Genomic DNA, 18,276 nt, shown 5'->3' with positions numbered 1-18,276 from the left:
CATTTGGGAACATTTTTTGAATTTATGTTACATGCTGAAATTCACACTGGACTTGCAAAAAAATATAATTTCTGTCAAATTTAGATGCAACTATTGGGACTTTGAAGTTTCTATTTTTTAAGGATTTTGTTGTTGTTGTTTTGAGTATTTCCTCAGGATGATTCTTGTGTTTATTTCCTGTCATTTAGTTGTCATCCCATAGAGGTTCATATCCCATAGACACTTCACTTAGCCCTTATCTTCGTGTGGTATAAACTACACTCCAGCATTGTATGCCATTCAGGCAAGCTGGTTGATGTGCAGAGGGACACAATCTCATACCCTTGATAACAAAGGCTGAGCAACTGAAACAGAAAACCGTGTCAGTTTTAATGCCAAGGGTACAGAGATCATATAATTTTTAATGATGTTAATTAGTCAATCCCAATTGGAAAATAAATGTTACTAGAGAATGATGTTTTCTGTAAAGTAGACATATACATGTGAGTATATGCATCCATGTGTGCTTAACTCAATATTTAATATGACAATTCCTGTTTTCAGAGAAGGCAGATGTCCTCCTCCTCAGGGCTGGACTGCCTTCACATTTCCATCTTCAGCTGTCAGAAATTGAGTTCCATGAGATTATTGGCTCAGGTAACCTATGAAAATGTAAGTCTGCTTTAGTTTAATGAATTCAAGACAATTGTGCTTACTTATTTCCCTTAAACAACTTTAGGTTCTTTTGGGAAAGTATATAAAGGACGCTGCAGAAATAAAATAGTGGCTATAAAACGGTAAGTAGACAACAAAAAGTTTAGAATCCACATAGAACTGTGGATTCTAGAACTGTGTAGAAAAACATCAGCCCACTGTTTGGATCCAGCTGTTGATGAAAATTTCCTCTTGCCATTATTTCTAGTTATCGAGCCAACACCTACTGTTCCAAGTCGGATGTGGATATGTTTTGCCGAGAGGTGTCCATTCTCTGCCAGCTCAATCATCCCTGTGTAATTCGGTTTGTGGGCGCTGGCTTGAACGATCCCAGCCAGTTTGCCATTGTCACTCAGTACATATCTGGAGGTTCGCTGTTCTCCCTTCTTCATGAGCAGAAGAGGTATGGGTTCTTGTTGTGGTTTATTCTTGGACTTCTAACATGTCTGTGGCACTCAGATTAGATGAATCTTCATCTTCTAAAGAATCTTAAGTTTAAGCAAGCATGGAACTTTAAGTATGGATAAATAATTGATGCTTGATTATTATATTTCAAATAATTGGATAATTTCTTAATGAGATGGAAGAATATGTAACAACCTTCAAAAGAATTAAATCTCAAAGAACTAAAGTTGACAAATGAAGCTCAAATAAGACTCAATTTGCCATAGCAATGAAGTAGATAAAGGTGAGGTCACAAATAATTATCAAGCACCACAGTTTCTATGAAAGGAAGTCTTAAAAAAGAATAACCTTAGACAAGCCTCATTTGTATTAGTTTCTCAGACATATATTATATAATTAAATGTTAAATGGTTTCATTCAATAATTAAGTTTTACATTAGTGCAAAGAATTTCAGTATATTACAAATAAATTAGAAAATCAAGTTCAATATGTTTAAATACTTATGTATCTATGTTGAGTTATAATTAAGCATTCATTCTGTGATGTCCAAAGCTACTTTTTCAAGATTGGTTGGCTTTTTAGCTTCATATACAATTAATAAAGCACAAAATTAAATTACACAGAATAATAACATAAACCACTTAATTTCTTTTAAGTGATATGGAATTGTTGGTTATGAGTATTTCATCTCCATAAAAACTATTTTTAATTTTAGGATTCTTGATTTGCAGTCTAAATTGATTATTGCAGTAGATGTTGCCAAAGGTATGGAGTACCTTCACAACCTGACACAACCAATTATACATCGTGATTTGAACAGGTATTTTTTAAATGAATTTAAAATTGTACAAACTAATAAGAGTATAAGACAGAGTCAGTAAAGATATAGTTTAACTTTCTTGAAGATAAGGTTTTTCTTCCTACACTGTGGGTAAGGGAGCAGGTAATATGCTCAGGCAATACAAAGTTTGGCACTTGTCCTTTACACAAATAAAATATTGTCTTACCTGCTTCTCTGGAATATTCCAAATCTATGACAAAATTTCAGAAAGATATGGATGCATCTAAAATTCACCAGCTGTTTATATGCACAGCATAACAGTGTTTCTTTTAAGGGTGGACATTTGGTTTCATGCAACTACAGTGGGGCTGAAACTGGCTAAGGTTGGGAAAATTGTAACTATTGTACAGTAGCACAACAAATTACAGATTTGTGGCAGGGTTGATGTTAACCAAATCCACTATATTCTGTCAGATGAATTTATAAAATATTATTTTGTTTAATCTACAATACTAATAATGACAATTAACAACCATGTTAATTTGTTTATGTATTATATTTTTCTCATTAATTTATAATTGTATTCCTTTAGTTTATAAAATAAATTTCCTGTAATATAATATGACATGTTAGGCCACCACTAGCTGTTTACCTCATCTGATGATTGTACTGAGGCTGCATTTAGTGACAGATCTGGATCATCTAGGTTTGTGTAATCAGTGTCTGTACAATGACAAAAACTACCTAGCAGCACATTTCTCATATTGTATTCTTATCATTGAGTGAACAGGACTCTAACTTCCTGGTCTATAAGGTCAGATCAAGGATTAAGTCAATGGCACCATACAAAGTTAGGAATTAGAGGAAAACCTTATCTGAAATACTTTGTGTTATCATTTGTACTTTTTTATTAGTAAATTCAGCCAAGCTATCAAAGGTTATTTACCTAGTTTTCCTGTGAAGTAGAGATTTGAAACAAATATAAAATCGAAGTGCTCCATGAAATTGAAGTGGAACAAATAAATGCCTTGTCACACTTTGTGATTTCTCTTATATTCATGTACCAATATCAAAGGTCTTCAGTTGTTTTCACTTAGTAATCTTTCAAAGTCTATATTAGACTAAACTACAGTTATAATTTATCATAGTTGCAGGTAAATAAATAATTAAAATAAAATGTATACTTGTATATTAATTTGTATATATAATAAATATATAACTGCATTATAATTATATATTAAATGCTGTATATTTAATAATATAATACAATTTAATAATAAAATTTAATTATAATTTCTTAAACAGCAAAAGTTTCTCTGAACAAAGTTTTATTTAAAATCAGTAGAAAACTGTTCATTTCACATTTCTCCAGGGAGACCCCTGGATCACCTGTGTGAAATCCCAAACATGCTGTGGAGACTAGCTGAATAGCCACCTAACTAATTTATAAAATAAGTCAGATTATTCCATACTAGTAACTTTCATTCTATAACTGTCAATAAGGTTCATAGAGATCCTGCACACTGTTCTTTACACCAATTCTGCAACCCTGAAGCTACTAAATAATAACAGATTATTCAGTCAATTGTTAAACAGGTACTTGGAATTCTACTCTGTTTAGTCTTTCAACTAAACATGGTAATTTGCAAAATTATACTTCTATTTAACTCTACTTTCCAGGAGCTTTCACATTTTTTCTATTAATGTAGAAAAATAATTACCTAAATATATTTTGAGATAACAAGTTATATAAAAGATACAGCAAATCTTTTTTTATGAATTTCAGAAAAAATTATTAATTACTCCCAAGGAATTTAGAGATATCACCACAAAGAGATGACATATAAACTTGGGTGTGAAAGAGTATATAAAGTCAGGAAAGCTCCCAGGCTTAGAGAAGAAATTGGAAAGTCAAGGTCTATATAGAAATTATGAAAAATTTAGTGTAAACTTATAAATTTATGTAGTATATATAGTGTGAAGTAGATCATTATGAAATAAGGCTAGAAAATGGAGCAACAACTCAAAAATTTCTCCATACTGTACTGAAGTAATTTAGATGTTATACCATACATAAGACAGAAATACTGAGGAATACAAACTGGAAAATACATATTTGAAGGTACATTATGGAAAGATAACCTAGCACTTGGAAAAAAGTTAATATAAAGGAAATATCAAGAACCTGGTAAAGCGTTTAATATAGTATTCTAGGCAGAAATAATGAACAGCAGAATTTCACTACTGGTGAGTAGAAAATGAAAGTAAGATATGTCTATCAACGATGTGAGAGATAAAATGAACTAACTCCTATATAAGAATGTCCAAATCTTAGATGTTGGAAGTAAATAATACCATAGTCAAACGACAATATTTATCTAGTAGTTTTCAAATAAAAGTCATTTATTTAGAAATAACATTTAGTTCTTTTATTTAATTCTCTTTGAAAACAAACATTTGTTTTATTCATTTGTTTGTTCATTATTTTTTGTTTGTTATGAAACAATAAACATTTTTCTTGCGTTGTACTGCAATATTTAAGAAACAGACTTAAAGGATAAGTTAGCATGATGCAAACTGATACTTTTTATTATCTCATACTAATCATCTTTTCATGTGGTATTAAAGCAAATAACTGATTACTTTCAGTCTTTTCTAAATCTAGGACAACCGAAGGTATACTTTGCTGTAAGTGCAAGTTGCTGCCATCAGCTATACAACAGGACCAAAAATTTAAGGAAATATCTTTCTAATGGACAAAGATCTATTTTTACCATTGTTTATGTTTCTAATCTAACTTAAGTGGTTACATTCCTCCCTCCCCCCCCCCAAAAAAAGCAAATTCTATAACTGAATGCCTATGAGAGAAAAATCTTGACTATTGATTCGGTTACTGATACTTTGGTTTCGTGAGCTTAGTGCCAGTTAGAATAATGAGATCAGGAGATGAGAGAAAAGGAAATGAAGATTCTTATTAATTTTCCTGCAAATTAATGTGTTCAGTAGCATAATGTTCCAAAGACTGCAGAATCAAACACAAGGAGAAAAAGAGGTTTTTTTTATTTTTATTTTTATGGAAAGCCCTAAACTTGGAAAGTTCTTAGATTGCTTATTTCCAGTTGGTGTTATTCATTTTCATTTGTTGACATTGCCTTTTCAGGATGGTTCCAGATTGCATATCTTTCACTTATCTTTCTTTGTGTCAGTACTACCCATCTGTTGGTACCAACCTCTGAGATTGAGTATTGCTAACAAATACTTGCCTTCATAGGCAAAAAGCATGTTGACAAGGCAGGTGGTGGTTGACTAGGTGACTGTAAAATCTTATTCTTGAATTAAAAAAATAGAGGAATGAGTGAGAAAGTAGAGTAACCAAAATGAGGGAAAAATAAAATTAGACTGGAGCAATTAGGCAATCTAGGCTGCCAAGTAAAGTAATTTAATTGCTAAAGTTGTGACTATATGCATACTTTGGTATCTGTCCTTGCTATATTTTCCATAGTATCAATTTTTTGGAAAATATATGTCTTGTTCTTCCTGTTGAGATTGGGTGATGTTATAGGAATATTCAGATGGAACGCAGTAAGGAATCAGTGGTCCTAGGCAGAACAGATTTTAAGTACCTGTTACATACCTATTATTTGTGGGTGTCTTTCTACAAATCTTTAATCCAATAAAGTATTCTGCTTTTCAAATATGTGTAGTGTTGTATATGGCTCAAAAGACCTTGCTTCCTTCCAATCAGAGAACCTACTTAAATTTCCTTGAGTATGGAGACCAAAGATCCAGGAAGAAACTACATTTCCACTGTAGATTGGAAAGAATTAAGGGCCCAAATGATTAAATAGCAGCTTCAACTGATTTGAAGTATTTAAATGGTCCAAGTGGAGTGGAACGCTTCCTAGAGGACATAGAGCTAAAACTTGGCCTTGAACAAATGGCATGAATCTGTCCCTAGGCTTTGCACTGCATCTTAACCTTTGCTTCTCCATAGCACTTGAAGAGTTCCTTTGAAAGAGGTAGACAGGAGATGTACATCAAAGTTGTAGCTTATTCACTTTTGTATTGATATACCTGTTTATTTCTCTCTTCTCTCTCTCTCTCTCTCTCTCTCTCTCTCTCTCTCTCTCTCTCTCTCTCTCTCTCTCTCTCTCTCTGTGTTAAACACACACAGAGATACTGTGGTTTGAAAGTTTGAAATCAGAGCCTACTGATTTCACTCAGCTTAGTTTTTACTCACCACTGGTGCTCTACAACTTAAACCATGCTTCCTGTTCTAGCTTTTCTCTAAGATTTGTCAGCCTGGTCTGGCTTCAAATCAGTACCTGCTACCTTCAAACCAGTACCTGGCAGAGCTTCAAGTTTCAGATACAATGCTCTGGTTTCTTCATCTCCTCTTCCCAGAACTGAGCACCATGTCCATACGTTTAAGGTGCTCAGTCAATGCATTTTTAGATAAGCAAAATTCTTGAGACATTCTAGAAATATCATTTTAGAAACAAGTAACCTACTTGGTATAAGTATGGCAATGTGTAGATAGTCTGACTAATTCATCCAATGGCTACAATGATTTTAAAAGAAGTATTCTATTTGAATTATTAATTTCTATATTTGGGTTTGAATTTGTTGATATAATTTGAATGACAAAAAATGTACCCTACTTTCCCCCTTTCAAGAAGTCCTATCGAGTTTTTCCCTTTGCATTTCTTTTCCGTTCCATTTTTTCTCTTCTTGTCCTTTTGTTTCCTTTCCTTTTTTTTTTTTTTTTCGTCAGTTCTGGGACTTGAACTCTGGGCTTGGGTGCTATCCCTGCGCTCTTCAGCTCACGGTGAGTGCTCTACTGCTTGAGCCACAGTACCATTTCCAGTTTTCTAGTGATTAATTGGAGATAAGAGTCTCACGGATTTTTCTGCCGAGGCTGGCTTTGAACCATGATCCTCAGATCTCAGCCTCCCGAGTAGCTAGCATTACAGGCATGAGCCACCGGCGCTGGGCTTTTGTTTCCTTTTCTATTACTTTTCTTTTCCTCTGATTGTTCTGAGATTTTGAACTCAAGGAAAAGACTCTGTTACTTGGTCCATGCTAATAGACTTTTATGCCTTTTTAGTTATTTTGGGGTAAGGTTACACTTTCTTTTTCCTGTACTGGCCTCTGATTGCAATTTTCTTATTTATCCTCTCATATAACTGGGATCAAAGGAACACATACATCATCATACCCTGCTTGATGGTAACTTTTTGCATACATGTCTTTGAACTATAAACTTTCTGATCTCCACTTCTGGAATAAATGAGATTGCAGATATTTTACCCAGATATTCTGAGGCTTCAACACACAATATGAAAGTTAATTTTGATCTTCAGCATATACTTGAGAAAAGTTCAAAGAATGAGTAAGGAAGTCATTCTTTCCAATGTTCCTGAGACTGATGGCATTCTCCTAAGAATTTGTCATTCTTCCATTTAATCTCACAACCACATGGTGGTATAATTGTTATTATATATTACATCAATTATACAGAAAAAGACACTAGCTAAAAAGATTAATCTGGGGTTGTATTGTTGTATTCTTAACACAGAAATCATGCAATTAAAGACAAATTGTGGCTCACACCTGTAATGCTCGCTCCTCAGGAGGCTGAGATCTGAGGATCATGGTTCAAAGCCAGCCTGGGCAGGAAACTCCGTGAGTGGTTTATCTCTAATAAACCACTCAGAAAATCAGAGGTGGTGCTGTGCTTCAAGTGGTAGAGCCTTGAGCTGAAGAGATGAGGGGTAGTGTCCAGGCCCAGAGTTCAAGCCCCATGACTGAAAAGAAAAAAAAAAAAAGAGAAACAGAAAGAAGTTGTTGGTGTTCAATAGGCATCAGTAATATTTACCAACCTTGACCTCTATAGTTCATTCTTTCATAGGCCCAATTCCTGTGAGCCAACCCATTTCTCATCTCATGCATCTGAGTACTCTGCTTTATTTCTTCTTCCACATCTTATATTCTAATGATGTGGAGCAGAAGTTACATGTGAACATGTAGTCATGTTTTGTTTAGTTCATACACTTAAATATTTGTAAAATGTTCATAGCTTTTTGCAAGGATATTTTATTTGCTATAGAACTCATCACCTGTCAACTTACACTTAGACCAATGTACATGGTTCTTTTTGGACATTAAGTTTTCAGCTCATTGTTTACATCTAAAAGTTTGAAAGCTGTTTACTTAATCCTATCAGTTATCTGTATTTACCTGGGAAAGTGAATTTTCCAAACTTTTTGACATTGAAGCAGATATATTACTGTAAATATATCATTATTAAAAGAGGAAAGAGCCAAGAAGGATTTCCAGCAGGAAGGGAGAAAAGCAAATTTCCTTGATTTAGCTCCCCAGTTCCTAACACCTGATGAAGGAATGGATGAGGGCATCCCAGCACTAACCAGTTTTCAGATAAACTACAGGAACTTAGGCTCCACAAGGTAAAACATTTCAAAGGGTCCCCTAAAGGGGGAAGCCTGAAAGGTAGTTGTTTCAAGGATTTATTTTAGTAAAACATGACAAAGTAGGGTGAGAAAAGAAAGGAAGAAGCATCATGTTCCCATACAGAAAATGGAAGTGAAGAGCATTCAGAATGATCGCTCTTGTCTGAGGTTATTATCATTTCTGATCTGATAGACTAATGTGGTCATATCTTCTGGCAGCCCCTAATAGACACAGTGTCTTCAGGTAAGTCCATTACCCCAAATATGGCCAAGACACATCTGGTTATTTTCCTAAAACACAAAGAGGTTTATCCCATATGTGGAAAAATAGTGTGAGTTTCAGGGCTTCTGTTGGCCAGACACACTTCTATTTTCTATCTATTGAAAAGGTTTACAGTTTCTTAGCATTTAAAAGGAAAAGGCAAATGCAGATAGCTCATTAATGTAGCCGTGTGCTCAACATCTAAAAGGAGGTAAAGAAGGGACTTGGCTGCTCTGATTTCATTTTTGTTTGCTGGTTCGTTTTCATTTGTGAGGTCTGTTTAATATTTGCTATTTGTGATTGCCCTGTCACCTCAAACAGCGGATCTTCTTCCTAGGCAAGCCTATAGTAGCTTACAAAAGTCCCATAAGAATGAAATAGCGATACTTTCTTCATAGCATCACCATATACATTTTATATCTATTTATATATACGAAAACATTTTATAAACTGAATACAAATGTTACTTTTTTGGTTTTAATTTTCTATATCTTCGCATACATGGCAAGGGAGTTACAGAAAACACAATGTATTCATACATAGAGACATTTCATATTTCTTTTCTTTCTTTCTTTCTTTCTTTCCTCACTTCCTTCCTTCCTTCCTTCCTTCCTTCCTTTCCTTTCTTTTCTTTTCTTTCTTTCTTTTTTATTTTTGTGCCAGTCCTGGGGCTAAAACTCAGGGTCTGAGTGCTGTCCCTGAACTTTGGTGTTCCAGGTTAGTGCCATAGTATTTCAAATAAGTATGGTACAGACTTACTGCCTGGGCTGACTTTGAATGGTGATTGTCAGATCTTAGCCTCCTAAGTAACTAGGATTTTGTGCTCATTTTTGTGTTTTATATATATATATAACAAAACTAATTTATTTGGAGTGTAGATGTGTGAAGGACTCACTGCCGATTTTTGAGTGTCAAATTTTTCTTGTGAATATAAAGGAAAATAATTAATAGTAGCTTAAAAACAGCAAATTTCCCAATGATGAGTGACAGATAATTTAAAAGGACAAATGTGGTAAGGGCTAATACAATTTTAGTTTTGAAGGTTACATTTAACTAAATTAGTAAGGTTTTAGAAAGTATCAAAGAAAAAGGCTGATAGAATTTTTTAATCGCTGTTTGGTTGATATAAAAAAATGTAAAAGTTTGTCACTTCTGAAACACAACAACCAAACAAAATTACTTATAGTTTTTGTAATTACTTATTAGGTACAATGATAATCCATACTTTGTAGAGATCATAGAGTTCAATTTTCAGGGAATCTACTCATTGAAGATTTTTCCTGTGATTACACAGGATGAATTTGACATTCTTTTGCAAATACTATCTTTAACATATTCTGAATATTCATGTGAAGAACAGCTAACTGATCATATTATAACCCACGAAAACATTTTATAAATCTGTAACAATTCTGCTTTAATATCTAAGAGATATCTTTATAACAGAATCTGTATACCAGAATCTGTCTAAGAACATCCTGATAAGGAAATCTCTTTAAGGAAATCTTGATACTGATTGAATCTAGATGCAAATCCTGAAAAAAGAAAGCAATCCAGGTGATTACAAGATGCAGTCAAGGTTGGAAACTACAAATTTTTCCTTTTAGCTACTTGCCATAAAATTTCATCCTTCTTTGCTGTTGCTGTGTAATGGAAAATTCGGAAAACAACCCAAAATGTAGTTTCATATTTTTTGAAAATTATTGCTCTGAAGGAAGCGTAATTATTCAACTATGACACAGAGCAAATCTCTACTGTTCAGTTTCCATGGAGTTGTGTCTTCCATATATACTAGCCCTTTCTGAAGCATCTAACTTATAATTCATAAGTAATACTAGAAAGTTCTCAAGAGGGTAAGATCTTCACAGGCAGTCAAAACAACAGGAAAGTTTCAAGACCAGATGTTCATAGTGCACAATAATTCATGTGGGAATTCAAGGCTTATAAACCCTAGAAGAATACAGAACTTTTTGTACTGGTTGAATATTGGTATCCAAAATGTTTGAAGCAAAAATACTTTAGATTTTAGGATTTTCCAGATTTTGGAATTTTTGCATAGAGATTACCTATTTTAAAATCTCTAATTGGAATATCTGAAACCCCAAATATCCCAAATCCAAAGCTTTTGAGCATCACTTGAGTGTTCAGAATTTAGATTTCTGGAGTAGATGTCTGGAGTAGAAATATTCAACTTCTAATAGATAAACATATGTAGTCAAAGGTTCTTGTACATGCATCTAGTTGTATATTGACATTCACATTTAAACAATTTGCACATGTTTTCGTGGTGCTTCCCATCATCCAAAAATATGGTTCTCAAAGAATTTGACATTGCAGGAAGTATATTGCAGGATTGTTTTTAATTTTCCGAAGAATATGAAATAACAATGACCATTTGGGATGCATAAAGAAAAGCTAATTCATTACACACAGTGAACACTTTAGAGATTGGGCCCTCATAGCTTGAGCACTGTACATAGTATGAAACATTTAGGTCCCAAATTATAATCTGACTTCATCTTTCCAAATGAACAGTCTACTAGAAGTAATCAGTTGTAACCACAGAAAAATTTTATTACTGTTTTCAGTAATATTGAAACAGTCGCTTTCTGTGAGATCACTCAGGACCTGGTTTTAATATATGACTTCCAGTGTCTCCTTGGACATCATCTCCAAAATTCACATAACAGGTACAAGTTGGTATGATACCTTTTATGGACAAGGTATTAGACTGGCATGTGTTTGTTACAGTCCCATCCATTGGGTACACCTTAAACACATGAACATGTTTAACTTTATGAGATATGAGAAAGGTATATATTTACCTTATAAATAAGTGGCAACCAGCAATCTATTCTACATAGGCCCTAGGTGCTAGGCATTTGAGTAATTATAGTAGTTGAGAAGGCCTGTTTGGATTTGTATGAATCAGTAAAAAAACATAATGTTAATTGCATACTAAATATTTTCACAATATATTTTATAAACACATTTTCAAACTATAAATGATTATAAACTAATAGCATTAGTTAGCAAGTATACTAAAAACTACTTGAAGTATATCATATAATAATTAATTTCAATATAAATCTTCATATTCAGGTGTGTTAATTAAAATAAAAACATAAGAATAATTTTAAGAGTTTAGGAGTAAATGCCCTTGGATAAAACTTTGTCTCAGGAGGGAAAACATGTAACCACATGAGTATAATAGTATGAATTAAGCTATATCAATTCAAAAGCATTAATTACTTATTGGCATGCCAATGAAAACATGTACATAAACATTTTTCTTTGAACAAAAAATTAAAACAGACTAAGATTGGTTGCTGCTCTATTCCCATATATAAGCTTCACTCAGGTGTTAATGTCCAGCCTTAATTTCAAACATGCTCAGGTTCCATTTGAAGTCAACAATCTGTTTTTGTTAAATTTATAGAATTTTTTTTAAGAAAAACCCCAAAACAAGCCAAACTAAAGAGAAAGTGAGTTTCCTATCATAGTATTTTGTTATTGTTGTTTGGAGTTATGAGTTGGCGAAAGAATTTACCAAGACAGGACAACAGAAGGATCAAAGGTTTATTAGGACACCAGTAAAAGACACAGCTATCAGCTAAGTAAAGGAGATTAGTTCTGCTACTATAGCTGATACAGCTTCTTCTGCTGCTGCATTGATAGGAGTTTGGGGTCAGGTTATGCAGGAGGCTGAGATGTGGAAGACTGGTGTTTGAAGCCAGCTGGGGCAGAAAAGTCTATGAGACCTCCATCTCCAAAGTAAATTTAAAAAAAAACAATTTTGAAGACATGGCTCAAGTGGAAGGATGTCACTTGAGTAAGCCAGATGAGAATATGCAGGACCCTGAGTTCAAACCCTAGTACTGCAAAGATACATACATATATGCATGCATACATACATACATACACACATACATACACATACAAATACATACATACATACACAGGGAAAACTAGCTGTGATAATTTATGGCTTTGTTTGGAATTCCAAGCAGAATATGAAGTTTTTACCCAATGTTTGACAGAAATACACAAAATAAATACTTATTAAAAGTTTCATGAGCAAGCTACATCAGATGCAAAAAATACATTTGTGTCTTTCCACAATATCAGAATTTATTGAGTAACAACAAATTCACAGGCTATGTCGATGTTGTTGACATTAATTCACTAAGTACTATGGAGGTCACTTGGTCTATGTCATTGGGAATACTGTCTGTTTTCTTCTAATCCCTGTATCTAATATTCACTCTCAAATTGAACATTTTACTTCACAATGATGCAGAATTTAAAGAGGCTGCAAAGTTTAGAAGGCTGTGCTGGAGGCACAGAGACAGCTGATACAGATGTAGTAAAGGTCTCTAGTGAGGAAAAGTCTCCGTGGAGCATCAGAAATTCTATAAATAGCAGTCACAGAGAATTTCGAAGAGATGTAGAGTGCAGGTGTGCGTGGCAGGCTGTTTCCAAAGTCAGTTTGAAGTAGGCATTGTTACACGCAGGAGAAACTGCACTTGAAGGAGAGTCCAGGAGCAAAGGCTGAGATCTTCTTTGGCAATTTTCTTGAACAACGCTCCCGAAGTGGTGAATATCATGGTGACAGATCCGTATGCCTGCCTTGTCTAAGTCTTGGGGTGCTCCTCCTTTTGCAACCCCAGGCGAGGGGGTTACATCTGGTGTGATTGTTAAATTCATGTGTCTTCGGTCACTGGTCTGATTTGATGCATTTGCTAATGTAATTGTGGCACAAACAAATTATTTATCACTTTGTGCCTCATGGTATGCTGGCAGATGGTAGTTTTTCACAAATATAAACAAGATGTGAAGTAATTCTGTTTTGGCATATTTAAAGTAGAATCGCTTAGGATAAAAAAATAAACAACCATCACTTTATAAAATGTAGTGAGTCTTAAAGATGCTGTCCTGTCCAACAGAAAGGGTCCAGAAACAGGCTTAACCTGTTCTCTGCCACAAGTAGGGGTAGGGAACATCCAGCCTGGCAGCCATATAAGGCCCATAAAATCATTTGATACATGATGAGACAAACACACATGCTTCTCCTATCCTTCTTGGCTGCCCGTGTTGTCTGTCAGCCTGCCGGTATTGATGATTTGGTATATCACTCAACAATGTCATAAATATCCAAATGGTCTTTGGCAGAGGATAAAATTCTGATTAAATTCTGTGCATATGAGAACACCCCAGGAGTTCAGATTTTACTTCTACATTCCATCCAGACCATTTCATAATTCACACTCCACCTGGTTCTTAGTATTTTTCTGTCTTCCATATTTCCTTAAATAAGGGGCTATGCTATATTCCCTTCAACTCTGAAGTTCCTATCTATTATGTAACAAAAACAACAAGCTTTCCAACCAGGTTTTCTGAGTACGTTTACCTTGTACTTAATTCTCAGTCTCCAGAGGACCACTTCTGTCATCAATTTCCTCATCACATTTCATTTTGGTTAAGTTTTCTCACCCTGTGCCAAATTTGCAAGTTACTTCTAATTTCCTTCTCCATTACCATACTGTCCTATAATCTTGAGTTGTTCTTTCTTTATACTCCTACAAAGAAATGATAATAGTTTCCTCACAGGGCCATTTAAAATATTCTTCTTTTCTCAGCTTCCCCCATTAAAACATCTCATTTAATTTTAGCTGCATTTACTAATTCTAAAAATAGTGTTCTTACTTAACACCCCATTAAATAAATTCCCTTAGACACATATTTCCTTTCAATTAAAACAGGTATATTTAAGTCTGAGAAAAAGTCATTCATTTTTTTACACATTATTATATTGTTTTCACAAACTTGGTCAAATTTGCTATCTCTTGTAGCAGTTATTCTAGTTAGACATACCCCTGAATTTTGCATCTTAAAGTGGGTTGTGCCAGGTGCTCTGGTTCATGACTAATCCTAGCACCCGAGGAGGCTGAGATCTGAGGAGCCTGAGCAAGAAAGTCAATGAGACTTTTGTCTCTAATGAAGCACCAAAAATGCCAAAAGTAGAATTGTAAGTGATAGAGTGAGAGCACTGAGAAAAAATAGCACTCAGGCACAGCATCCAGGCCCTGGGTTCAAGCCTTAAGACCAAAACAACAAGAACAAAAGAATGGGTTCTAAGCAACCATATGACACTTTGAAATATAGAAGATTATATGCATGTACAAGTATCTCAAGGAGGTATGGCAAAGCACAGAATGTTAATTACTAATTTGGTTGAAAGCAGTAATTCTATGAAGCCAAAATTCCCCCCCCCCCCCATCTCTCTCAATCTCTCTCCAAGGTCTTAAATTCACACATATAATTTTAGCTACTTAGACAAGCACTGAGATTACAAGAATTAGTGCCAAGCCAACTTGGACATAAAGAGAAGCCAGACAGGGTATCAGATGCCTAGGATCCTAATGACAAAAATGTCTACAAATGGGGGTTGGGAAGGTGGCTTAGTAGTAGAGTGTTTGCCTTGCATGCATGAGGACCTGGGTTCGATTCCTTGGTACCACATAAGCAGAAAAAGCCAGAAGTGGTGCTGTGGCTCAAGTGGTAAAGCACTAACCTTGAGCTGAAGAGCTGAGGGACAGCCCCCAGGCCCAGAGTTCAGGCCCCATGACCGACCAAAAAGGAAAAGAAAGAAGTCTACAAATGGATGACTCAGGTATACTACCTGGGTAGAAACAAAATCCATATTCTCAAAATAACCAGTGAAAAAATAGGGGCTAGAGTTGTGGCTCAGCAGTATCATATCATCATAGCAAATGTGAGGACCTGGGTTTGAAAACATAGTACACACACACACACACACACACACACACACACACACACACATTGTGCTTGTGGTGAAGTGGTTCACTATGCTGCCTCTTTCCTAAAAACTAAACAGACATACTCAGAATTCCCAGAAATGCTTTCCCTATAAGTATTATTTTATTTTACCCAATGGCTAAGAGCAAAGAAGCAGTGAGGCCCCTAATTTCCAATAGTCACTTGCTATAGGTGGTGAATTACCAGCCAGACAGTTTTAAGAGCTATTGGTTCTTTATATTACCATGTCCCATTCTTCAGAAATTAGGCCTGTAGGAAGTCAAGCTTTTGAAAGTATCAACAAAGGTGGCCTAATTTCGTTCTGCACACAGTCTTGGGAGGAATCTTCAATGCCTTCTTGAAAACTTGATTTTTGAGCAGTTGGCCTTTCAGTAAAGGAGGGACTGCTACATTGTGCTATCTGCACAATTTTCACATCATGATTTCAACCCTTACTTTCTGACATTGATTAATGATAGTGTATTTTTTAAGATTATGAATTTCCAATGCAGTATGAATAGCAGTTTTAGAACCAATAGTTAGTAAATGAGGAATAATCTCAGTAGATGAATATTTATTTCCTATTGAAGAAATTTTCAATACCCCCACTGTATCTTGAATTTGGCCTAGAAAAGTCAAAAGTTGCTTGTTAACTTTTTTATACTGGTGAATATATTCTCTATCAACCTGATGAAAGAGCAACTTTCCAAATACGTTAGTTTCTTCTGACTTGAATTTCAGCTTAAACATATCTTAGGGTCTGATTTTTATGAGATTCCACCCTACCAAAAGACAAATGGCAAATGAATTGACCACACAGTTGTCTCCGAAGCTAGACAATGCATGATAATGTATGTTCACGTTCTTCCACATCTGAACTGTGTCCAGGGGAAATTTATTGCATACATTGTCTGTGGCCAAAGTTATACCTGCCTAATTGGATGTAGTTGTGGCGATGGGAGGGAAGGGATGGTAGGGGAAAAAAAACAAAGAGAAGACAACAATGCTCAATAAGAAATGTATTCATTACCTTGTTCATGTAACTGTAAAAACTTTAATAAGAAAATACATTAGCCACATTTTTCTTTATTTTTCTGAAAGAAAACTTTATATTTACTGTTATATAGGCTAATTTATATACTTGATTAAATACTTTTGAAAGCTTGTTTCTCCTTTGGTTATATTAGCACATAGTTGATTATGTTGTTTCAAATGAGTAACTTCTTATTGAAAAAGATCTGGAAAATAACTGAATTTATTGTAGAACTCATTCTATGAAGAAAGGCAAGATGATTTATATCACATTAGTGCCTTCATTGAGAATTTGCATCAGGAATTCAGTCTAACAGTCATAGATGGAGACCTGGGAGAGAATTTGAATAAAATGAGGAAGGTTTGGCAAAGTTATTTGATCATCAAAAATTGCTCTCAATGAATCTTATGATTCATTCATAAAACTTAGGTATGTGATGTAAACACTTGTCCTTTAGCTAGACAACAATCACTTGTTTAAAAGCTTGTTGAGAGAAGGATAAATGTCATCCTAAGCACACTGTAGAATTCAGATTCTCAAATAGGAAAAGGCCCTGTTTTTGCAGAGAATGTGTTGTTGGGTGGCTTTCCTTCTAAATGCCCACCAAGATCACTCAGAAGCTCAACTCAGAAGTTGTCCTTACAATATAAAGGATAGGTTTCCCCCTATTCTTCTTCAGTAATAAGATAATGGAAGAATTCATCCCATCACATCTTCTTGGTTGCAGTCATTTTTCTTATTCTATTCTTATTCTTATTGCATCAATATGTTATATCATTGGACTTTCTGACTCTGATTCCTTACTTGCAGCAAAAATGCAGATAATGAAGCCTTTGTCCAACTATTTCCAGAGATGCCTATGTGATTAGCAGCAGTGCCAGGCCAACAGTAAATGGAGGACTTTAGAAAATTATTCTACAAAAGAAAGTATAAGCAACAGACTTGCCAGATAGTCTCTGACTAAGATTCATTTTGAACCCAGCTGCTAGCTCAGTACTAATTTCATTTCTGAAATTAGTATTTGAGATTCTGAATTCTACAGTGTGCTTAGGATGACATTTATCCTTCTGGATTATCTACCTCCACCTGAAGGTGAAAGGTGCTGGGGTAGCTGAATGGTGAGTTCTTTTAGAAAGGTTTACTATTTCCTTGAGCTCCATGGAAAAAGGAACATGCAAGCCTCAAGGAATGATTAGAACTCTTTAATCCTGGAGGAATGATCTTTGTATCAATTACATTTCAAGCCTTTTATGTGAAGAACTGTATTCTCAAGCTAAGCCCTCATTTAATGGTTTTAAGAATCTACAGAAAGTTAGTGAAAAGCTAGCTCATTGCCATATATGAAATAGCATCCGGACACTGGTGATGTCTGCTTTTTTCCTATTGAGAGGGAAAGCCCTTTTTCAAATCTTAAAAATAGCAGTTAGCTTTTATTACTCCAATCAGAGTTAAGAGTCAGGAATTTTGGATGACTCCTTTGTTTGGGAATGGTGTTCATTTTAATAGTCATTTTTTTCCTGTCTTGGGTCTCTAAAAGATTTAGCCTCAGAGAGACTTCTGAATTGCTTGTGTTTGTAAAGGAAAGGATTGATGACCAACTTCTTCTAGCTCTTTTTCTTTAGTTTCTTTTTTTCTCATTTCCAACAACAAATAAGAAGGATACAACTCTGAATCTTTCTATTGAGACATGGGTGGCCTTACAGGCTACTATTCAGCTTGACAAGGTTTCATTTCCATTTACTTCCTAAATAGGAGGCTAAATTACTGTTAATTGCCAGGCTTATTTGTCAACACTGCAAGCAGTAAAAGGAA

The 18,276-nt window shown here is 34.8% G+C and overlaps 1 protein-coding gene across 1 annotated transcript in view; it reads left to right on the top strand.

Annotated features, from left to right (window-relative positions):
* LOC122109216 (serine/threonine-protein kinase TNNI3K) overlaps positions 1-18,276 on the top strand; it is a 276,701-nt gene that overhangs the window by 112,551 nt on the left and 145,874 nt on the right. Inside the window, exons 14-17 of the mRNA XM_042681475.1 lie at positions 544-636; positions 719-776; positions 902-1,096; positions 1,815-1,919. Of these exons, the coding sequence (XP_042537409.1) occupies positions 544-636; positions 719-776; positions 902-1,096; positions 1,815-1,919 (451 nt within the window). The remainder of the gene's footprint in view (positions 1-543; positions 637-718; positions 777-901; positions 1,097-1,814; positions 1,920-18,276) is intronic.

This window comes from Dipodomys spectabilis, unplaced genomic scaffold (assembly GCF_019054845.1).
Source record: "Dipodomys spectabilis isolate Male_0828 unplaced genomic scaffold, ASM1905484v1 ptg000002l, whole genome shotgun sequence".
Taxonomy (NCBI): Eukaryota; Metazoa; Chordata; class Mammalia; order Rodentia; family Heteromyidae; genus Dipodomys; species Dipodomys spectabilis.
The sequence above is the reverse complement of the archived record's forward strand: the minus strand, read 5'-3'. Positions and strand labels throughout refer to the sequence as shown.